Source organism: Falco naumanni, chromosome 12 (assembly GCF_017639655.2).
Source record: "Falco naumanni isolate bFalNau1 chromosome 12, bFalNau1.pat, whole genome shotgun sequence".
NCBI classification, from domain to species: domain Eukaryota; kingdom Metazoa; phylum Chordata; class Aves; order Falconiformes; family Falconidae; genus Falco; species Falco naumanni.
Window position 1 is genome coordinate 11,216,137 of NC_054065.1, and position 25,402 is coordinate 11,241,538.

The following is a 25,402-nucleotide window of genomic DNA, read 5'->3' on the forward strand; positions in this document are numbered from 1 at the left end:
TCTGATTCAAAAGAGGGTCTGGATGCCCAGACATTTGATGCTGGGCCACATTAGTTTCAGATGTCTGACCAGTGAAGCGGAACCTGCCGTCTGGGTGAGGCATCCAAAAGAGAAGGGCACCAACGGGTTGAACCTTGAGGCAGGCAGGCAGGCAGCCACAGCTGGGACCGCCTGAACTAGTCTCTGGATACACAGCCTAACGTGGGGTGTCGGACCACCCTCTCCCTGGGAAACAAGCATCTTTGCACTCGAGTTGGGCTGGGGCTTACCATTGCTCGGCAATCACGACAGACGTCCGTGCTCCGGAAGCCGTGGGAGAGCTCAGTGACAGCACCTCTGGCCCCCAGCTCCAGCATTAGCTACTCACATCCCAGGTGAACAACCAAATTCAATTCAAAGTTCAACCACCTCTTCAGAGAGAGGTAACTCAAAGTCCTGTTCCCAGCAGTACCTTACCTTGCTGGTCCAGAGGTGGGACACTCAGCACCTCTGCTGTCACTGTGCCCCCCCGCACAGGAGGGATCACCTGCTCTGTGCACCCTCCTGCTCCTCAGCCGCTGCTGCTTTGCAGGTTCAGCAAGAGGAGAGTTTCCCCATGGCAGTTGCTGAATTTTGCTCTTCTGACAGGGGGGCAGGCGAGCTTCCCCCTCCTCCTCATGGTCCTCCCCCCACGGCTCACCAGCACATGAGGGGAACCGTACCAGTAACCAGGAAAAAGTCTGGGGTTAAGCAACCAGATGGGACCAGCCCAATCTAAATGTTCTTAGTGGATTTAACACCCTACCTGTAAACTCCACAGAAAATGATCCACTTGGTATTATTATCTACACAAAATATCTACTTGGCAAGTCAAAGCAAGCAGTAAATAGCAGAAATATCACATAGACACCAAACACTAAAAGTTAGTCATCTGTGGTATACATACCTTAAAATACTTCATGGTTGAAAAAAAGTCACTCCCTATCATTCTTCTAGTTATTTTTCTCTGCCCACGAGCAACATTATGGAAACAAAAACCCACCACCTTTTCCCATTCCCATTTCAGTTTGAGAAGTCTGAGTAGCAGGTCATCTACATTTTCTAAATCACATTTGCAGGTGTACCTCTATATAGCTGAGCACCGCAAATTCCTCAAAATAGTTTGGGTTTTGTTTTGTTTTTTTTCCCCCCTTGTTAAAAACTTAAACTGGAGGGGAATACAGGTTTTAGCACTGCATCAGCTACATCACTCACATTCAGCTGTCAGTCATACCGAAAGGCAAGAGACACTAGTTTTATTTTTCTTAGTACCAGTTTAACCCCTTCTCTGATTTCTAATACAAGCTCTGATAATGCAGCTCAAGGACTCCAACCACTCACTCATAGAAATGACTTTTTAACCACAAAGAGAAATGGTAGTTGAAAGTTTCACCATACGGCTGAAGAGAATATAGTCACTTTTCTCACACTCAAAATCATTATGGAGACGTGTCTTGTTCACAGGCAAACCCGTAAGGATGCTAGGAAGGTCTCCCATGTGGAAGGGTCACTCCTACATCATTCATGAAATCATCTTTCTCCCTGCCTCAGGAATGTTCTGCCTCCAGAGAGTCAGCAGAAGACTGGGGCGAATGCAATTGTATTGTCATTTCATAAAACAATTCCTCCTTTCCTGTGAGGAGGGAAGACCAGTAGGACTAAATCAGAAAGGTTATTTTACCTACCATGAAGAAGAGATGAGAACTTTGCCTATCCCACCTACAAGCTTAGGAAAAACAGGATGGACTCGCTAACAAGTTGTTCTGCTCAGTGCTGTGTAGGTTCCCATACCACCCCCTCAACAGTGCTGTTCTGAGCATCTTCCTGTAGCAACGCGACTACCATCTGTGGTGTGCGGTTTGCCTCCCTCATCATCTCCCCAAGGGCAGAACCACGTGCTTATTTTTACATTAAATGAATGTTCTCCCCAGGAAGCGCGCCGTGTCTCGCTGCGATCAATGCGCCGCCGAGACAGCGGCACCGTACCCGCTCGGCGGATCTGTTCAGCCCAGGCACACAGTCAGTCCCCAGTCTCTTCATAAGCGCACAGAAAGATATAGGGTGCCAGCAGTGCCAGGGCAGCAGAGCAGTTCAAAACCGAGACCTATGGGGAACAGAAAAACTGAGACGCTACTGTGAAAGGCAGCACGTCGCAGTGTTCAAAAGGAAGTTCACATGAAGTTACTTCAAGCCCTTCCAAATGCACATCTACTTGTCCTAGTCAGAGCGCGCTTCCCCCCCTAGTACCCACTCTGAGACCACACACGTCTTGGGATAAAGCACGGAATTAGGAACACAATACAAAATGTTGAAAAATAGTATTTATTAGCACCCCATTTACATAATTATATGGTACAAATGACACTTAGTTGCTGCTGTAACATTAAATAAAGCTGCTCTTAAAAACCATTGCTTACTTCTGGAAGTCCACGTGATTTTGCTCAGCACAGGATGCGGGTACAGTATGCAGCTACCCCACTCCACTACTGTCATACCAACACAAATACCGGCATGGTTACCTCAATGTGGTCTCATTTTAAACAGCACACTAACATAAGCAGATCTATATAATTGTAATGACAAAATATTTACTTGACTTACTCAGGAAAGTGAATGTAGCTTTAAATATATCCTATCCAAGAAGTTTCACTAAATATGAATTGCAGTAAAAAGAGAAAATTCAGGGCTGCAATTTTGACACTCAAAAATATATACTGGCGTATTTCAAAATAATCTCCCTCTGAATTTTCTATCTTTTATATTTTAGATATTTATCCAGGATTTTAAACTACCAAATTTTAGTAAGAAGTTTAATATTAAAGTGTTTGAAGAAACATTTTCATTTAAAGAAAAAATTTATACTTTTTATAATAAATGCTTGCTTATCAAATCTTTGGAGAACGAATCACTTTTTTCACTTTTCTCACGTCCCGTGATTAAGAAGCCTTTCTGAAATCATGAAATACATTCAATTTATGGATGCTTACTCCCAAGTAAAACTATTTCCTTCACAAGTTAGAAAACAGAGCATCTCACTTAAAAAAAACATTCACTTTTGTACAACAGTAGCATTTAAACAAGGTAATTAGGTGGTACTGAAATTCTGACACAGCCTTGTACCGAGCCATACACAGAAACTGACAAGCAGACTGTTACTCAACAAGAAGGTATTTCTCATTTGGATCCACCACTTTGCAAGACACTTGAAGCCCAGCACTGTTGTTTCAGAGTAGTTATTCAAAACTGCGTGCAAAATCACAACCTCAGAATAATTCTGAAGGGGAGTCTTAATTTCCTTTAGTTGTTTATGTATCAGTCACAGTAGCCTTTTCCTATCAACTATGTGTCATGGAAGTGACCCAGAACAGAAGAGAAGCAACTGTAATTATTGACATTTAAGTGGTTATCACCTGTGGCATCTTCTCCAAAAGAAAACTGACAGGTAACTCTGAGTTCAATAGTTATTCTTGTAGAGAAGAGGAAAAAAGTATATTAATATAAGCACCAAAAAAAGCATTCCAACATATGGTCCAAAAGGCAAAAAAAAAGTTTTTTTTAACCTGACAGTTTCTTTTAAAAGAAGCCAATTGAAGATATTTATATGAAATACAATATGAAATGAAATGTTGACAATGTCAACAGAAAATCTTACAGCAACAATAGCCTTCTCATCACAGATTTTCTTCTACAAGTTTTTTCAGATGCATGATTCAAGGAATACATAGCACAAGGCCGCTTTTCAGTCTGCTTGAGCTATAAAGGTACAAGAAATTATTAGCTAACATGCTCAGTTTTCATTTCCAGAAAAAGTGCTAACACATATGAGACAGTTTTCAAAACCTATGCATGTTTGTAAATGTCTGACTGCAAGGAAACAATTCTAGGAGCCATACATCTGAAAACAAGCTACATTCAAAAAGCACTATATCTTGATGACAAGAAGAATAAAAAAATAAATTCTTAATGGAAAAATATTAGCTTGAAGTCCATAATTTATCCCTTATACAATGTTTTTGGCTGCTTTTAATAAGTAATCCAAAAATAATGAAAATATTTGGTTTGGCAACAAGTTATCCCTTCCCTTTCAGGACAGTACAAATCCAGCTCCGTTAATCTTTTCTCAACTTCCCTGTCTAATCCTACGGTGCGAGGACCAAGAGTTTCTTGAAATAGCAAGGAAGTAATTCTGGGAGCCTGCAGTTCAAACTGAGGGAATGCAAGTAGACTGGGCTCGAGGACCATGTCAACAGAAGGTTTTCAGCAGCTTAAAAACACAGGTGCAGGCATGGTTTAAACGTGGGTGTGATCTCCCAGGACCACAGCATGGCTTGGCAGCATGAGCAGGGCGAAACTAACGCACAGTACAACCCAGACTTGACCAGGAAGAAAGCTGGGCTAAAAAGCATTTGTTATTATGAAGTGTCTTTTTAGCTCAGCCATAGTTTGGATTTTGTCATCTAGCAACAAATTTGACAATGAACCAGCTGAGAACCACAAATTGTGCTGTTCAACTGGGCTTACACCTTCTACAGGGGAATTTAGATTCTCTAAAACATCCTAAATGATACAGCACTTCTTAAGGTCTCACAACAGACTACAGAACGGCAAAATTAAGTTAGCAGGTGGGGTAAGAGAGAACTCAGTACAATTAAAGGAACTGGGAATAAGGAGATACAAATCTGCTTTTTGGTGGTGGGAGGGGTAGGACTGAAGCTGAAACACCATCACACTTCAAAAAATAGTCTAAGAGAAAATCCATAGTCCTTTATGAAATCAACCCTGCAGTGAGACTTCACTGCAGACGAGATTTTAAGATTTTCAGAAAATATAGCCTAAAGGAGGATTTAAGTGGAAAGTTAATAAACAAGCATCAAAAGAATAGATAACCTGAACAACATTAGGTGCAGGCAGAGTCATCATTAGGAAGGTCTGATGTAAAGCCACCCTCCCTCTTGGGATTAGTCCCATCAGCTGAACCAGAGCACTTGTCTGAGCAAGGAGTATTTACACAAAGGTCATCCTAGTCCCCCCCATTCCCCAGGTGTTTGTTGATTTGTTCTACCGTATATTAATATTATCTTTTACAATATGGGTTATTTCTTGTAAAACACCCCCTCAACAGCTGGCCATATGGACACTGTGGTTTCCAGCAGTTTCTCTGCTGCTCAGTAGAAACATTGTGGAGGTTTTGACTAACAGTTTACAGGCCATTCATTTCAGTAACGGTGCCGTCTCTAAGCTTCAAGAGACCGATGACACAAGAATCAAGACTGTTCGCCTGTTGTAACCCCCTTCAACTGAATACATTGTAAGGTTTAGATAAAATATTCTCATCACCTTCATATCCTTATGGAAAAAGGGAGCTTCCTGAAACATCTGAGTAGGTTTTTCAGGGAAATCTTTGCTTTGCCTCTGTCACTCAATACTAACAGCTATGCCAAGCATCTCTATGATGCTCACAAACAGCAGATGCCCAAGAAAACTCAAATTACCATGTCAAAGACTGCAACATCTCATACAAACTGATTTACCATATGTGTTTTACTATCATATTCCGATTTCTTCATTCTTTAACAGTGTAGTCCAAAACAATTTCTACTACACAGCCATAAATTTCAGAATGTTTTTAGATGCTGTATTACAAGCAGCAACATGTTTTCACAATGACTTTCATGACTTATCAGCTCATCCATTAGAAAACTGAAAGACACATGTGCTAAGTGAGTCACAAATTACCTGGAACCTCTGATCCCATTCACATCTCATTTGTGTGAGAAAGTACTGAAGGATCATTTTTTATAGAATGGGCTATTTAACGTGAAGTGAATCATACAGATGACACTGTATGTAATACATATTAAATATGCAGATTATGACTGAAGGGGGAAAAAAAAGATAATAAAAATGAGAAACAAGCCTGAAATTCTACTCTGCTTCCCAAATTTTTTACTTTGGTTCAATATTAATGAACATCATGAAACAAAGCCTTAGTCCTGCAATTTTGTTTTCAAATAACTGTTTATCTAGAAGCAAAAGAGTAGTACCACTACAGTGTCCGAGGAACTTACGGTCATATAACTAGGTCCCCAACATGAAGACTATGTTACTAGAAGAGTTCCTAGAGTTTAAGTAATATGCTATTACAAATCTTTTGCCACGTCCTCATCTAAAGTGACCCAATTTCAAAATTTGAACAATCTCCACTTTGTTCTTTACTTTGACACAAGTGCACAATTTGGAATCCGAATGGATTCTAGATTTTATCCTTCATATAACCTGCACCGAATGAATCCATGAATAAATCTGAAGAATCATTATGGGAAAGCCTCACCACACTTGCTACTCTAACCTTTTAATGTTGTCCTTTGCAATACCATCAGGCTAAACTCTGCACTGCTCCCCAGCCAAATTCTCCTGTGATAACAACAGTCACATGGAGGGCACATTGGTTCTGGCCATTTAACCTACCATCTATCTCCTACAGAGTTCAGCAAATGGTCTCCCTGCTTCCCTCACTGTTCAGCACGCAATCCAAATGACCACTGCCTACAAATAATCTCGTTTGCAGCTCCTCCCATGCTGCAGGAATTACTCCTTAGACTGCAAGCCTGATGCTTTCAGCAGAGGACTCCAAGAACACTGCTACGGTCCCTCACAGGGATAACCACAATGGCTTGTTTTTCTTCCTCAACTCAACCCACATTGCTAGGCTTTACCAGGTTTACTAGGTATTTCACACAGGTGTTAAGTAGGCTCCCTAGGACAGTCTGCAAGGACACTGCCAAACCACAGCCTGCAAACGTGTCCAAACACACATTTTGAAAGGCATTAAAAAAAATATCCCAAACTTGCATATCTAATAGTTCTGCCCATCTTAAAATTTTTGTTTCCTTTGGGATCGACTAACGCTTCTGCCAATCAAACACTGCTCAAACGACACATCAGTTTATGGAATTATGCTGCTCCCCAAAATTACAGCGTTAAAATGCAAAGAAGGAAGGGGCGAAAGGGCACACATCTGTGATCAAACAGGTGTAGTGAAAAAGGTGGTGTAACTATGTCCTTTATCTCTTACAGATTTATTCAAAAGGACAAGTTTCTGGTTTCTTTAAATGCACAACTGCAAAATGGTGCTATATGACCTAATCACAAAGCTGTACAGTAAACATCACACACTTACTCAAAACGCATTACATACGGGACTGCTTTAACATAATGTTACTTGAAAATATACCGCCGAAAAAAAACCCAAAACCTACAGTATGCAGCATGTAGTTCTAGACATTTCTTGCTAAAGAACATATTTGATCAAAATAAAGGTGAATGAGATCCCAAAATATTCAACGGGTGATCTCTTACAAGTAATAAAATCTTTTACATGGTATGACAAAAGTTTTCTCATTGAGGCACAAAAATAAATGCAGACATGAGAATGTTGTAAGAGTGAAGAGAATGTTTTCCACAATATAATTACATCTAGAGCTTCTTCCAGGCTACTTCAAATAATTTTGTGCAAGCATTTTGGTAACTGAATCAAATATATGAAAGCAAACAGCACAGTAAATAAAATGAGACTATTTAAACCTAGCAGACCGATTTTCAACATACAGAAGGACTGAAAATTCTCCCATTAAATTAGTTAGTAAAACCAAAATCAGTAGCACACGCTAACATATACAAAAAAATTATAGGAGTTAACCATTTAAAAGTGTACCATGTAAATTAGATACGGGAAAAACAGTAATGGTAAAATGCCATATACTGATGTTGCGCAAACATGCTTTTTTTGCAATAATAAGCCTTAGGTCCAGTTTTGCTTACATCTTCAACAGATGTACATATCACATTCATGAAAGTTACCAATTACATTGAACCAGGAAAAACTGCACATAAAAGGGGAAAAAATAAAAATAATTTAGTGCCCTCAGAGATCAAAACTTTGAAGCTTTTAAAACCAGGATAATTACGAAACAGGAATTCAGTATCTAGCTTGCAAAAGAATCATATTCTTCACAATATATTGAAAGTGAAGAAGAAACAAAGCTCAAAGTTTTTTAAAATAGTTGTCAAAACCAAAGAAATACAATTTAGGTTTGTGAGATGGTAGCCAGAAGACCAGAAGTTTGGTCTTCCTACACAAAAGCATCACGTCACAGAGGGACAAAAACCCCAACCAAACAAAAGCCACACTTTTAACAGATAACCTTCAGCTACGTCCAACAAATCATGTATGTGGAATGGTGTTATGGGTGTTATGGAGAACTGAGCTAAAAAGCTGAAAACAAAACACACAAAAAAATGTGTAAAAAGAGCGGAGAGAAAAATAGTTTGAAGAAAGTGAAAAGGGAGGCTACAGCTAGAATCACTGCATGCATGCAGGTTCCAAATTACAAAGACAATGAGCAATATGTATAATGGCACAAAACATGGCTTGGAATACTGGCGTGAAGTTACAAAAAGGAAATACCAAACATAATGTAAATCCTCCTGTCAGTGAGACATTATGTTTGAAAGGAAGCCTAATTGTTTAAAACATACATAAAACCTCACTGGCCAAGACAATATTAAAATGCACAAGTCTACAACCCTGCTTTAGCAAGCAGATGGACTAGATAACCTAAATAATTTTTTCATCCCTAATTCCTAAAATGATGATCAGAAGATCTGACAGGCTCATGCACAATACCCTGCAGTCCTACAGTTATGTGAGCAAGTACAGTAAAAAGACATTGACATCAATTATGAAGACCAGCACAAAAATATATATACTCCACAACCTCTTTGTAAGGCTACATTAGTTTTGTTTTGTTTTTTAAAGGCACCTCATCCTCTAGCTATTGCCAGCTTAAAAAAAAAAAAATAAGAATCACTTTTCAGTTTGAGCATAAGCTCAATAGTGAGAAGAAAACATCTTTCAATTCACATTTGAACAGCCACTTCTTACATTCCAATTGTAATCAGAACGACAGTCTTTAAAACCAAGCATGCTGGCCTATTAGTTTTATGTACAGCAATTTAAACAACTGTAACTACATATTGTACTGTGTAAGCAAAAGCACAACATTCATTTCATACTCACACCATTATCCTTTGTATACACAAACTCAAGAGAACTCTTAATACTAAAACATTAAAATGCACCCATGGAGTCTTCCCTTACTAGACACATTTAATACATGTTTACAGTATATATACACATATATAATATACATAACTTTTAGAACTTTTCAAATAAATCTTTGTAATTTCCTCTTCAAAAAGAAATAAAATAATGACACTGAAAGAATATGAATCAAGTACACAGAACTCTCACAAAGTTGAATGCTCAGTTTTGCAGCCAAGTTTCCCCCTTTCTATCATAACCAAAACACTTTATAAAAACTAAATAATCTGAATTACTATTGTAGTCATCTGTTTCATGGTGAAAGTTCTAATCTTATCTATGGAAATATATTGTGTATCAATATCATGAAGTGACGTATCTGAATATTCTGAGCAATAAAAGGTATTCCAGGATATTTTAGCAGTAAATATTATGCGTTGTAGGCTCAAACAGCATAGGTCAATCTTTTATTCTAAATAACATAAGTTGTTTTAAACTCTGAGATCAGCTTCAAATGTGGTCCCATCCCCAAATGCCACTCTCAAACCAACACAGTCAAACCCTACGTTGGTATCTTCCAACAATTCCTTTTCAAAAAGTGTCAGTTTAAAGGTAAAGATTAATTTATCGTTTCCAGTCTTAACCTCAGGCTGGTATATGGACAAGTTGCATTGGGTTCTTTCCTACTCACATCAGCACCAGAAATCATCTCCAGCAGAAATCCTGCCTTCCATTCACATTAGAGGAAAACACCAACTTCAGGCTTATGAGCAGTAGTAACTCTGATGATGACACGTAATAGAAAAGAATCCACTCACCTTCCTTTAAGAAGGGAAAAAAAGACTAAATGATCGGATTAAAAGCTCTTTGCCATTCAAATCAGAGAAGCTCTTAACACATAAAGCACATATGTTGAGTAATTAAAAGAAGCACTCATTCTTCAGGTAGCCTAATCAATGGCATAATATACCCAGTGAAGCAGACAAGTTAAGGTCCCGCAAATGATGAAGCTGGGAAATACCTCTAGAAATAGCAGAATGTCTCAGACTGATGGAACTTTGCATAGTTCCAACCTATTGCACTAGCAAGACTCATACAAAGCATCAGGTATTGGTTTAATCTTCAAAAGAAGTATTTCACTGTTATCCTTAATGCCCAGAATAATATCCTTTTTTAGCAGGAACAGAAAGAGGAGATGAACATTTGATAGTTAAATTGTAGGACAGCTTCTTTGGAAAGCTTTGTGATAATTTCTTGTGCCAGATCTTCAAGAATAAACAGCATTATAAATCTGAATAAGTTAAATCTGCTACTACAGTACATACAGACTGCTTCAGTCTGTTGTTAATTGGGACTAGACTAAAGGCTCAGCTTCTAGCCACACACTAATAAAGTCTCTTAAAAATGGTGGGGTTTTTTTGCAAACTAAATATTTACTGTATAAGACAGAAGATGTAACAAAAACTTTACTGCATTTTAACTTACGTTAGTAATTTGCTTTCCTTTAATTGCATGTATCTTAGGCTAGCAGCCAGGTGGCTAAGATTAACTATCTGCTACTGCTCTCTGAACAAGATCTACTTTATTAATACCAAAAGGATGACAAAGTGCCTCTCACATGACACAGTAGTAGGCATGTGAAGTGACACTTCTTCCAGGTGATTTAATTTTAAGTACATTAAGATTCCTCAATGAGAAGCATTCTAGGAAGTTTCCCTCTTTTCCTACTCCCTGATGCAATTAGACCCCTTCTTTCCAGCACTCCATTTTATTAATAGAGAATACATAGACCTAGTTTCACCCAAGGCCTGCCTGGACGAAAATTCACACCCTCTGAAATAAAAGCATTTCTTTTGTTTTTTAACTATTTGAAACTGAGAGATTCCAAGCTCTCAGCACCAGCTGAGCTCACAGAAACCAGAACAAACGTCAATTTAGAAAACAGCACCCTGCAAAACTAAACACTTACAAACATTCTCTGAATTGTAGGGCAGGATAAGACCACTCATGCCCTCCTCTTTTGTGCAGCTGGTTAAATATATACAAAGCTAGAGTTGAAAGGGAAGCACTCTGTCATACAAACACCTTAGCCAGGGCATCTGCTCCTGCACTGGCAATATAACATTTGGAGGGGTGGAATGCCACATCATGAATGGACTCATCAAACTTTTTGCGATGAGCAGTAAATTCTTGGATGCAGGTCTTGCTTTCAAGATTCCACAAACGAATGGAACAGTCATGACCTAAAGAAAGGGGAAACAGTTTTCTTTATAATTCTTATCTCTGCCATCATTATGAGAAAAAGAAAATGAAATCTGAATATACTTACTGCCAGACATCAAATACAAGCCATTAGGATCAACAGCTAAACTTGTAACTGCATCTAAGTGAGCTACCATGGAGTGGATCAATTTTCCTTTGAAAAAAAAGATTTATTATTTAGGTTATTTTCTGTAACTTATTCTGTTACCTGTATTCACTGCTTAAATACTACTACAGCTCATAAATCCAAGACCTTGTCCCATGATTGAATCATTAAAACTATGTAAGAAGTCATTCTTTTAACGTTTACAGTATCAGGAGAGCCACAGTACCAATATCGCCAACTTTGTTAAACCTTTTTTTTAATGTCTGCAAAACCACCACAAAGCTGCAATCACTGTGCATTTTAAATATCTGCCCCTTAAGAGAACTAAGCAAGTTCAGGAGTAAGATAACTGGGAAGGAAGGCAGGAGATGAGTATACTAATAAGCAATGAGTATGAACTACATAAGAATATGGGATAATTTTAGTTAACTCAGAGAGAACTAATGTTCTATTACAGGTTATTATAATTACAGTAATGATTTCATGTTAAAAATAAGCAAACCTTGAGTCAAATGCGGGGTGTTTTGTTGCAGAAGATAATAAAACAGAAAAAAACCCGAACAGCCATTTCCTATACTATTTATTACTGAACTACAACATTAAACAAATCAGCTATTTTCAGCTTTTTCTTCAGCTTCCATTGGGTCCTTTCACCTCTTCTTATTTAACATACGTCTGGGGAGCGGCAAACTTAAAATCAACAAAAACACTGAAAGATCTCAATTTAACTTTTAAGACAGCGTGACCTAGAAGCAGAAGTCACAAACTGAAGATGATCAAGATTCCCAGTCAGAACACCAGATTAATACTACCGTTCCTGTCAAAAACTCCTTTAAACCCTAAAAGATTCATAATAATGCATTTCAGTGTGACTCTCACTACAAAGCAGAAAAAGTATTATAAGCTGTCCAGCTGTTTCTGCAGAAGTGAAAGATTTGGAGAAATACAGGGGATCAAATTGAGAACAATGCCTACAAGGGAACTTCTACCTCCAAGCCATCAGAGGCAGAGGTCTTGGAAGCACTAGAGGAGTGCCAGAGCTTCCTGCCCTCCGATCAAAATAACACAGACAACACAACACAAGAAACATGAACATAAGCTCATAAAGATTTTGAAAAAGCTTCCTTTTATGTTAAATATTGATAACCCCTATACATAAGGCATTTTAATAAAATGGACAGAGAACAATGCAGGCTCCTAATCATTGTGCCAATAAAGTTTAAGAGGGCTGGCAATCTTTGGGCTCTACTGGTGATGAGAGATTCCTGTTTGGGAGGGTATCAAATTCTTGACATCCCTCAGCATTTCTGTGAATAATATTAATCATAATGAAATTCTGTTTATGTTTTATGTTATACAGCTGCTATGACTAAGACCTGCTGAAAACATGCATACCTGTATTGTTGTCGTAGAATTTGATGTGTCTGTCTTCATGAGCAGTGATACTAATTGGAAGAGTTGGATGGCTGATGACCTTGTTTATCTGACAGGAGGAACTGACTGCTAAGAAAAAACCCACATATATCAATACAGGCAAATTGCTAAGTTCTTTGAAAAACTGCTACTAAGAAATAAATATGTAGTCAATCTTATTTGCAAAATAGTTCTTACCTTTATATAACGAAAACTCTCAGCTAGCACCTTCTGTAATGTGGTTTACTCTAAAACACTTCCCAAATTACATACACAGAGGCATATATAAACCATATGTGAGTGTGAACACAAATAACGTTGAACAGTTTTAGAGGCACACATCAGGCAAGAATGTAAAGCCAAAACCTGGGTGAAAATACCTTCTTTGCACTTTCCCACCTCCCCATCCCCCCTCTTGACAAGCCAAACTTTTCACAACATACTGACAGTGTGGAAAGTTAACACTGCAGACAGTGTATGTTTCCTAGCAAACAAGATCCCATGCTCTCACCCTCACAAAGCAAAACCCACGTACTATGACTTGATATATATGGAATAAAATTCTTACGAAAGAAAAGGTTGCTAGACTATTCATGAGAGCCATTTTGCTAGCCTTCAAGAATCTTGAAATATCATATATTCACACATAGAGAAAAAAGTATATTTTTTTCATTAAAAATCTAGGCATTGCTGTGATGCACTGACTAGGGCAAGAGTGGTCTTAAAAGGCGTAGATTGCCACAAACCCACAAATAGCCACTCCACAGAACATCAAAATATTTTATAATAATAACTTTGTATATATTTTAATGATAATAATAATTTATAATAATAATTTGTAATTAAGTGTTATTCTTTCATGTGGGAGTTGAATGTATTTAGTTAAACTGCTGCCAAAGAACACTCACATTATCCAATCAGAATTCTTACTACAATAAATAAAATAGAATACTACTATAGGATTACTTGCTACTAAGGTGGTAAAGACTTCAAGTTACATATGAACAATCAATTAATGTCAGCATCCACAGGACACTAAAATTATGGAAGTGTAAATTAAGGAAAAAATACACAGAAATTAATAAACGTTCCTAAAATTACATGAGACTGCATGTGCTAGCCATCCTCAGTTTTAGAATGCCAAGCAGAGTGAGGCTTATACTGAACAGTGGTGCTGGTAGGTCATTCTGGGTGACTCATTCTTCTCTTGCCTAGTTTTTGTAGAATTATTTTTTTTTTAATATGTGTAAGCTTTATAGTACTGTTACATAACTAAAGATACTGAACAGGGACTGCTAGTTGCCATACCGTGGTCTCATTTTCTTAAAAGAATATTACTGAATTACAATAAGGAGGAGGTGGTGAAAAAAAACATAGTTTTTTTTTTTTTTAAAAGGTACTTTGCACTGAATAGAGATAACTGATTTAGGACTGGTTTTTTCAGACAAAGATGTGAGAAATCCTGCACAGTAAGAAATAATATAAAGACGAAAGATGTCTCCTTACCTTCCTTCTTACAAAATGACATTTCATTATTTTAAAACAGAGAGGCAAAGCCAATAAAAAGGCTTACTCCCTTTTAAATATATAATTAAATAGTAGAATTCAGTGACACAAAACTTTTAACAAGAAAACTATCAAATTTGAAGAAAAACCGAATTTTTATATTGTTGTCAGGTTACCATTTTGGCATGAATATGAAACCTCATGCTTCAGCTCATTCTGGTCTCTTTTTCCTTGTGCCAGGATAAAATAATTTACTGATAGCAGGCTCCTTATAGTTTCCGCTAAAACTTCTGATACTGGTCACTTAGATGATCCACGGCATTACATGGGACTTTGTGAATACCCTTCCACCAGAGCTTTGTTTTTCTCCTACACAGAGAACTTCAACCAACTAAAGCCAATTGCAAATGAGCCGAACGTATATAAAACTTAGAAAAGGGATACTTCTGAGGAAAAATAAAAAAGGATCTATACACAGACTCCCAAATTTTTAGTACATTCAGCTTCAGATTCTCCCGATAATACCTCTATCTTGCAATTTTGAACTGAAAACAAGAATGGAAACTGAAGCTGAAAAGATCACTGGGCTGTATTAAAGAAACCTGTGCTTTCCCTTGCACTATTGTGTACCTTGAAGAGGTACTCAGACAGTGTGGACTCATTTCTTTTACCTGCTTTCAAAAGTATGTGCATTCTCCTGTTACTGAAATACCCATAAGGTCTGCTGTAGTAGTAATAATTTACTGCTACATCTTGAAACACAGCTTGTAATGTAATTCCTGCTATAATTTATCATGACACTGCCAAACTGTTTGGAACCACCAAAAAGACTATCAACAGTATCAGTCTTAAACAAGCAAATTTTTGGAGGTTTTTTGATTTTTTTCTGATACATACTAGTATCCACGCTTGACTCCAAAGTAAGAATTTGTTGCCGTGTTTCCATGTTAAAAATGCTAGTGTGTCCACTGTTAAATGATGCTACCATGAGGCTTGGGTCACTGCTCACAAGATCTACCGACGAAGGGATTCCCATTTCTAGAAAACAATGCAGAAAGCATTTCCGTAAGGTTTAGTTGGTGTAAAGAAAACAAAACAAACAAACAAACAAAACCAGTAAGCACTTTAATATTAAAAATGCCATGACTATGAAAGAAATGTTACATTTTAAAAATCTGCATTACGCCAATCTAAATAGATTGCCCTGTATGATCGCTATTTTAATCATATTTTTCTGATATTCATACCAACAACATTCTTTCTAAGATGCTGTATCTGAAACTGCAGCTGGACAGAAATCTACTTTGAAATTAAGAAAGTAAGAACTACATGGCCCCTTTTCCTTCCTTTAACTGTAAGAGCAATTCTCAGACAAACCTCCACTGCATCAAGTAAACGACAGAAAACTGAAGCAGTAAAACCATTTACATAACAGATATTAACATTATTATTAACCTGGGCAAATTCAGACCTTAAAAAAACCCCAAAACCTTCCAGGTGCAAATTTTACAGGCTGACATTGTCAGCATGGTAACTTATATTAATACATTATAAACCTGTATTACAATGCCTTGTCCATCCTGCCTATTATAGTACATATCTGATCTCCTTACACTGTAGCTATCTGAACGCTACAGGAGAGAATGCCAAACCAGCAGAGCTTGGGTACAGAAAATCCCTTAGAATTTTCCTTCTGAAACGTCCTGTTTGTCACCCACTATGTGAAAGAGCACCACCTGCTGCAACAGATGCCAGGAGGAAAAGGAGGAAGAGGTACAGAGACAGACACTGAACATTAAGCAACCTAATGTCCATGGATGCAGATAATGCAGGAATATTATCACCTCTCTCTAAACCTAAGATTCATGGGAGAAACATCTTTCTGGGACACACAACCTCAGGAATGTTGCTCAGGAACAGTGGTACTTATCTACAGGTACTCCAAAAAAGCCAGTAAGGACTGATGTGAGAAGAAAATATACTGTTTCTGAAGTGGCCTTTTCTACTACTGCCATGCCTGCTTATCTGCAGCTTCCTAGCAAGCCTACAGTGGTTAATCTAAAGGACTTAAAATGATGACTGCTAAGGTTCTCACTAAATCACAGGAAAACTCCATTTCAAAGGACCATCTTTGATGGAGAATCTTTGACTTTCACAGCTGTGTTTCATTCCAGTTTGGAATATAAAAAACCAAAGATCAGCTCTGTGAGGCAACATTGCTGTCTTCCCACCTAATTTAATTTACAAAAACAAAAACAAAAAAAAGAAAAACAAACAAACAAAAACCCAACCACACCACCACTGTCAGGAAGTTTTCAAAGTAGACAGGTAGGCAAGCTGGCAGCGAACCAGTTATGCTTTCCACAGAACCTTGCAGACCTTTGGAAACATAGTTCTGCAAGAACTAAAAAGTATGAAACATTTCTATCTTGCTCAGTGTATTTTAACTAACAAGTAGTGGCAGATCTGACCTGCTTTATGCCACAATTCAATAAGCCTGTTCAATTACGCTGAAGTTTATTTTGTCTCAAAGTTGTTCTGAAGAGCCAAGGAACTGTCTTAGTTCATGGGATTGCCTTTAGGGACAGTGCCAAACTCCCTTAGAGTTAATGGTAACAGGCTCATTCTAGAGCACTTAAGACTGCAGCTTCAATAAATTAGGCTCTAAATAGTAGGATTTTGATTTGTGCATGACATTTCAGTAAGTAAACCCAACAGAGTAAACTTTTTCAACTACCAGTGTTTTAGATGTCTAGAAACGGCTTTTTATTCTGGACAAACCAAAAGCAAGGGTCTAATCGAAACTCAGTTTGAATCCGAACTATGGAGTTGAAACATTACACTCCATGGTTCTAGTAGCATGAGCAGATCATCTGCAACAGTTGGCTTTTAAGATGTATGTGATTGTCTCCTTGCATGGAGGTACCTATTCAGCTCGTGACAAAGAAGCAGGGATCCAAAACTCTTCCCCAAAACAGTCATGAAGATAAAAAATCCAGCAAAACAAACGAGAAATATTCCTATTCAGTAGCCAAAACTACAACAGTCTGAACAGCAATGATTATGAATGTTAAGGTAGGGCAGCTTTCCGTACCTTGATTATCGTTAAATATATTGAGAGCTGGAGCAATTTCTGTAGCTTTCCACAAACGTATAGTGCCGTCTGCTGAACAGGACAGCAAACGCTGGTGTGCTCCACTGTAAACCAGGCCCCATACTGCATCCGTATGGCCTACAAAAGCACCTCTTAGAACAGAAGGATCTGTGAAAAAACCACAACAAACCACTTTTCAAAAAAGAATTTGAATTAAGTCAACAGTTGTAGCTTGGTCTGTGTTTATGGACCAACTTTAAGAAGGTAGTCCATAAAAATCCCAAGACCAATCAGGTCGTAACAATATAGAATTCTCAGTTATTCTTGTATGAAGATGCTTGAATTCATCAGCATTCAGTCATCCAGTTTACAACTAGATAGAACAGAACAATGTTTCATCAGAAGGGACAGTATCAAAGTTGGAAAAACACATTTTGATTTTAAAATTCCCTTTCAAACAGCCATTAATGGCACATCCCTTTTTTCCAAAAGCCAACTTAGAGGCCAACCACATCTGAAGCTACGAGAAGTGAAAAATGTTTTAAAACACAGCCACAAGGCTGACACCCATTGTGATCTGGTAAACCTTACCAAACAGGGCCTTTTTAGCTGTTTGCAGGCAACATTAACAGCTTTGGTCTCAGACTTGACAACCTCTTTCTATCTCAACTGTACAGAGATTTGTCAAAGAAAAGAACATTAAAATAAACATTTGCTGGACTTGCCAAGTATCAAGCTTAGTTCTGTACTTTTCAGCCTAGTGGTTTCTCAAAATTGCAGTGAGATCAAGGCCTTATTTAAGAAAATGACAAATGTATCTTCTCATCAGCCAGCATCAGTAATTAAAACAAAAATTTAATTAAAGTAATTGAAGTCAAGTTTCAATTTTCTCTTTTAAATTTCCAAAGAAGCATTAGCTACAAATTATACTATTTTAGCCACGTAACATTGACATCACTAAATGTATCACTTCACTGGCGTGAGTGACAGCAACATACCGTAAGAGTCATAGGGGTCGATGTTTGGGTTGGTTGTGTTCCAGCCATGGATGAGGCCATCCGTTCCCCCACTGTAACACTGTTCACCATTACTGCTCATCACGACACAGAGCACTGGTCCACTGGAAGAACCCCCACCAAAGAAACATTGACTATTAACATATTCATTATGTGAAAAGCAACGTTAATGAAATCTTCACATTTTCCTCTCAGACACAATTCACTTGCTGCATGGACTGCAACAAAAATCATGCGTAGTCAGATCATATGCTACACTTCCTACAAAAAACCTCCACAATATTTGATAGTGTAACTATTAACAGGACAATTTACTCATTATGTACGTGAAATATGAGTGTGTCACACTTCTAAACTATAGGCTTTGTTATTTTGCATAAACAGATTTTTTTCCTTTTTTGAAGTCCTAAAGCTCTTTCATGAAATTGATTCAGTAGATTTAAATTCACTGCAAACGGCTTTACTTTGTAGATGCATATATCTGACAAAATGGCAAGAGCTGCAACGATGAACACAACACATAATGGAATCTGAACTGTATAATCTCTATGTTTTTCTTTTTAAAACTGTGGTGTGCCTAGTTCCAGGCATAAATAATTACACAGAAAGAAGGTGAACATATGCAGATATTTTAAATAACATGGGAATTAAAAGCATCACATGAAATCACTAGTTGACAAGGTGGAAATTACCTTTAAAAAAAGTTCTGTGTCTTTAAAACTCATATAATTCTTAAAATATGATTTCTCAGGAAATACTCACTTATGTGCTCTGAAGGTATATATTGGCTCTACATCAAGAGAAGCACTCCTAAATGAAATACAAGAGAATGTTAACATGTCTATGATCTCACACAACGCCTTACAAAAACGTGTCAGAATTGCTAAATTCTTAAAGTCACTGCTACATCATTTTAAGTGTTTCTCCCACAACTCTTAACGAGTTTTTTCATATGTCTATGAATTCTTTCAATTCTTTCAAAATATGATAGGATTTGTTGGTTTGGGTTTTTGTTTTTTAAAAAAAAATCCAAAGTCCACAGCCTCTCACAGTTCAATCAAGCCAGTAAGTACGTACACCAATCGTGGGGAAGGAATAGAGGGCCATCAATATCACATGGAATATATCGTTAAATATACCAAATCCCTACCACAGCAAAGGAGCTTATGACAACTTGTTTTTGTATCAATGCTGTAGCACAGTTACAAACCACTTCAAAAACTGCTGCTCTGGACTACCAGTCTGGGGGTTGTTCCAGACTGTAGGACAATCCCAGGCTTTTCCCAGTCCTCCTAAAAGGCATGATGTACTCCCTTATCATACTAGCCCCACTATGAATTTGCTCTCATTTCTGCAAATCCCCAGCAACATGCAAGAGAGCGTACAAAGGAACCTAGCAACATCTCAAAGTTTAAAGCCGTACAGACGTTATATGCATACATGTGTATACAAGTATATGCATATATATATAAAAATGCATTTTTATACATTTATGTACACATGCAAGCACATTAATAGGCCACATCCAAATGTTTTGACTAGTAAATTAATTTGTCATGTTATCTACAAAGAAAATATAAAAAAGTGAATGGCTTTCATTTTCACAAGCAGAACACATTCACAAACACACACAGGATTTCCTCTGGCACTCTTTGTCTGCATCCTTCTCTAAGAGCTTCTTTTCCTACTCTTACATTCAAGGAACAATTTCCATTAACTGCAAGGGCCATTCAGTGAAGTGGCATCCAAGGTTATGAAGAAGAAAAAAAAATGTTTCTTGAAACAAAACAAAAAAAATCTTACTTTTTTGCTGGGGCTGTTTTTTGTAAATTCCACATTTTTAATGTATGGTCCTCTGAAGCTGTTATTAAGACTGGTTCAACTGGATGAAAAGCGAGACCTCTTATTCCATCAAAGTGACTTCTTAATGTGAATTTGGGGTTCCAAGTCTTTCTCAATGCATCCTTATTGTTTCCTATCTAATAAAAAAAAAATGCCAAACTTGTAATTAATGAGGAAGGCACAAGGAAAGGAAAAAAAAAATCAGAAATTTAGTTTGGCATTTTCAGATGTCAAATTAACTCACACACTTTTCCTAACAACTCGCTCTTGATTAACGTCCATTTAACGCTGATCAGACAATGTAAAATGAGAATAATGTATTCCCCAAAAGCAACAAGTAATGTCATGTCCACAGTAATACATTCTGTGCAAATCTGAAATACTCCACGTTTGTTAAGTTACGCAATTTAAAAGCTGAAAAATAACTTTCTGACTGATACTGCTGTGAACTCAGTTCGGTGTTTTAAATTTGATCCATATCCACTGGCTCATTCATTAACACGGGGCCTGACTCAACCAAGCTGTGGTCCCTGAATATCCAAAGTACCACTGACATGGCATGTCTGAAGCAAAGACCTAAGAGAAACAGAGAAATGTCTAGCAGCACAGAAAGGACATGCCTAACTTACTCATCTAAGGCAACCCAAGCTCTGTAATAACGCAAGACAAGTAAAGCTTGCCAAAAAAATTAAAAAGACCAAAAAGAAAAAAAGAAAAAAAGGGAAAAAAGGACTTGGCTACATACTAAGGATATAACTGGCAAGCAATAAGCTATCATATATACCGACACAATTATTTTGCAATGAATGCATTTTAGCAGATCCAAAAAGAAAGCCCTTAAATAACAGTTATTTCAACATTGCTCCTCTGAACAAATGTTGATGTAAAATGCTGAACAGACTTTTATCACTCTGTCAGTCAACACTGCCACAGTTAAATTTACCCTACCATACCCACTGCTGATGGTGGTTATGGAAAAACAGGAAAACAAATCATTGTAACTCAAATATTGATGATTTCATATGTTGAAAGCTACAGATAATCCCAAATAAATTAGTATCATTAACTGCAAAGGAGAGATGATTGTTTTGAGCCACCTGAAGTATCTACAATTGTATTCTGGAATGGTGGCAGTGGGAGGTTTAAAAACAGAAGTGCTTTTTCTGTTTTGTTACTTCCGGATTTAATAATGAAAATGTGCTTCAATTAAGAGGTTCTATAGATTTGAAACAATGAGAAAGAAGTTACAACAAACAACAGGTTTAGTCTCATCGTATTTCTTAGTAATGACTCACTGCCTTGCTCAGGGAGGCAAGTCAGTTTCTTTGCCAGTTTACTGAGCTGAGCTGGCTCAACAAGGGAACAGACAAATGCTTGAGCTGGTGCAAGGATGGGGCAGGACTGTGATTTTAGCAGCTCTGGCAGATGTTCTGCAGATTGGCCAAGTAAGTCTTGACAAAAAGGGTGCAAGATGCACAGAGTATTCACATATATCTGGAGAGGAATTTGGTTGCCTCAACACAGGCATGTAATGCCAATTAGGTAGTGGAGGGGGACCCTGCCTGCCCTGCAGCCGCCATACCAGCAGCACAGGTCCTCTGTCACATCTGCGAGAGTCACAAAGACACCTCAGATGGCCTAACAGCACACGCCAGTTCTGGCAGGACAATATTCTCCATTTGCTTCTCATTCAGTCAAAGATGTTCTTCCAAAGGAGTCCAAGTTTATAAATTGGGAAGTAGATGGAGGGCAGTCCCAGCCAGCAGACCAGCAGCAGAGGTGGAAACAGATCCTAGCTGGGACACACCACCATCACTCCTCTTCACCCACCAGACCCCCACAAGCTGGGTTACTAACACAGCAGCCAGCCCCTTTCCCTCTCTCCCCACTGAAATACAACAGTGAGGTAATCTGAGACTTGAAAAGCAGCTGGGGGGCAGGGGGGATGGGTGGGGGTCCGAATATGTTCAACCCCTAAATTAACACCTGATCTGGATTTGCCACTAATAGTAATATTTGTGACTATACAGACAACTTGAAAACTCCAAAGACAGCAATGATATGTAGGTAGGATTATGGACACTTCTCTTGCTCAAAGTTGCAGGAAATCAAGCAAGTCTACTGCAAAGTCCAAAACCTCCAAGGCAGTACATAACATTCAATGTAATTATTTTGTAGTTCAGATACTGCAATGCACAGTACTCAGTCTTTTATAATTTTATGAAGCTTCTTAACCTACCCAGGAAGACTAGGGAAAAAAACAGAACCAACCAAAGTGAACATTTGTTAAAACAACATATAAAGGAAGGAAAAAGAAAAGACAAAACATAAGAGTGTATTGGCTAGCAATCTGGGAAACTTCATGGAAGTATCATTTAGATAGTCTAAAAAACTTACCCACAAAAGGAACATTTTCTCTTTCAAGTAATAAATTGATAATCTCCATTACCAAGTGAAAAGCATTCTTTAATTTACACAGAGCCAAAGCAACATGTAAAAAAAAAAACACCTGAGAAATGAGGTAGGCTAATGGTGCCATGTTTTAGAACAAAACAATCTAGTAAAAATGTTAGTGGGACAAAAGGGACTGAGAATAGGAAAGTATCCGCAGCTCTTGAGAGCAAACACATCTAGAGACAGATTCACATGAATCTTTCAACTTTTTCAGTGTCAATTTTGAATCATATGGAGAATAAAAAACCACACTAAATTTCCACCAATCCTACCTGATTCACATTTGGCAGCTGGAAGAAGGTATGAAGTAGTCCAAAATAAAAACAGATTATATTATTTTGTAAGTTAAACTTCCAGTGAAATTTGTAGTGGAAAAACTAACCTTTCATTTTGCTTCAATAAAGAGCACAGTGACAAGAGCTAAGAGCTTTGTAAACGATTTTTTCTTTTTTTAATTGTCAACACTAGAAAAAGGTAAGAGCTGAGGGATAAGCATCACTATGAATTCCTGATCACAGGACTTCATAGAAGCATTTAACAAGTGAACAAACAGAAGTTAATATTCTCAACCATGCAGAACAGGACAGGAGTGGATAAAAAATGCTACATTCCGTAAATGAAAGCTCTTAGTTTGGGATATGGAGACATGGACAAACACGATAGTTTATATGGAGACTTGAACAATGAAGTCAAGCACTGAAAGCATTCGGGTATTAAGGCCTTGCAGAGATAGTTTAGGTTTGTCATGTCCTCTGACTTTAAAAATTCAGCATCTAAGTTTTAGGTGTAACTGTAAAAGAAATGAAATTTATACATCATCTTACCCCTTTTTGGAGACAAAGTTAGGGAAGATTAGCAAAAAAAATTAAGAGCTGAGACCAAATTAGGAGATAATGCTAAAATACTGAATTTTAGCAGAGATGTTCTGTATCACTACAATCTTGACGATCCACAACACATCACATGCCCAGAAACTTGCTATAGTAGCAGAGCATATCTCTGCAGTGTCACTCTCAAAACATGTGTAAACTTCTAACAAGTATGTAATTTATTGTTTTACAAGTACATACAAAGGTAGAACTTCAAAGTAAGGACCTGCAGGTTATTATTTCTGAAATCTCAGATTTGATTTGTGGAAGTAAAATCCCAGATGGTGATTACTTGAGTCAGATCTGCTGAAAAGCAGGATTCCTCCACAATACACAACTCTAAAAAAATCATGTCTGAAATTCCTTAATCTTGACAGAGCTGGGCAATGCAATTGCAAGATTAATCTGAAGTTGACAGATCACAAAGGAGCAGACAATTAAATACCTAAGTATCTTTTCCCAAGAAATACAGACAAAAATTCTGTATGACTGCAAGGAAGCCATTTTAAGAAACATTTTTCATAAAAAGTGAAAGGAAAAGAAGCCACAGGCTACAACAAATAGTCACAGAAGTGTTGGCCACAAGAGCCTCCTAAAAACTCTCTGGGCCAGCTTCCCATTTGAAATGAGACTATTGCCCACACCAGGTACTGTAAGCCAAGTATTCAAACACCTTCCAGCAGAAGGATTCCAGTATCTCTGGGCAACTTGCTTTGGTACCACCTCCTATGTAACACTTTTTCCCCTAATGTCCAACCTTGACCTCCTGAGCCATAATTTTCTATTGTCTCCTTTTGTTTTAACACCTGGCAGTATGGAGAAGCTTGGCTCTGTCATCCTTGTAAGCACCCTTCCAGTATCTGTAGGCTGCTATTTGAGCACCCCTTAGCCTCCTAACAACTGAACAAGACTAGCTCCCTTAGCATCTCCTCATCAGTCACATGCTACTGGACTTTCCAATTTCTCTACAACCCTCCTGAAGTGGAGGGGCCCAAAACTGTGTACAGGCATGGCCCCACCAGCCCCACAGAGGGGGCATTAACTTCCCCTCAAGTCTGCTGGCCTTGCTACTCCTAATTTTGCTTATCGCCACTGGGGTTACAAGTACCCAGCTGTATGACTACCACTAATTATATTTACTGTTAACTATTTGAATAACATGGCAAACAAATAAGAGAGGGGCTTGCACAGAGCTTGAAGGCTGCTGTGTACGGGAAGGACAGATATGTCAAGTAAAAATTCGTGACACCCTCTGTCAGCATAATTTCAACAGGAAAATGTCTTCTGCTGAGCCTACACACATGTAACTTGCATCTGCCTTCTGCAAGTAGACAGTAGGACCTTGAGTTGCCATTAATAACCACTTACATCATAAGTCAGCGAATCTGCCTCATTGGCTACTGTAAGGCCTGCCAGTTCTCCAAGACCCAGCTCATTTTCAAGAGCTTCATCTGTTCCCATAATGAAAGATTTCCCTGAAGAAGGAGGGAATGTTAAAGCTTCCACTGCAAGAAAACAAAATAAAAAAATCCTGAAACATGGTTTTATACAATGCTGATTAATAAAAGCATGTTTCTTACTTCCAAAATACTAAACATCTCTCAAGTAGCCGAGGGCAAAAAGATATAAAAAGATGCATAAAAAGCAGTGGTTCTAAAGATAATCACTGTACTTACCCATCAACAGTATCTTCTGAACGTAATACTTACACTTCAGGTA

At 37.9% G+C, this 25,402-nt stretch overlaps 1 protein-coding gene across 5 annotated transcripts in view; it reads right to left on the bottom strand.

Moving 5' to 3' along the window:
- Window positions 1–2,326: 2,326 nt before the first annotated feature.
- The window catches only part of STRN (striatin), a 73,303-nt gene continuing 50,227 nt past the window's right edge, over window positions 2,327–25,402 (bottom strand). For 3 of the 5 annotated variants that reach the window (XM_040611464.1, XM_040611460.1, XM_040611462.1), the window contains 9 exons: window positions 25,052–25,188; window positions 20,322–20,497; window positions 19,281–19,328; window positions 18,501–18,622; window positions 17,503–17,670; window positions 15,306–15,446; window positions 12,885–12,992; window positions 11,451–11,537; window positions 2,327–11,364 (listed from right to left, as the gene is read on the bottom strand). In XM_040611464.1, the coding sequence (XP_040467398.1) occupies window positions 11,195–11,364; window positions 11,451–11,537; window positions 12,885–12,992; window positions 15,306–15,446; window positions 17,503–17,670; window positions 18,501–18,622; window positions 19,281–19,328; window positions 20,322–20,497; window positions 25,052–25,188 (1,157 nt within the window). In that variant the 3' untranslated portion in view covers window positions 2,327–11,194. The remainder of the gene's footprint in view (window positions 11,365–11,450; window positions 11,538–12,884; window positions 12,993–15,305; window positions 15,447–17,502; window positions 17,671–18,500; window positions 18,623–19,280; window positions 19,329–20,321; window positions 20,498–25,051; window positions 25,189–25,402) is intronic. The other 2 variants (XM_040611461.1, XM_040611463.1) reach the window with 1 other exon arrangement.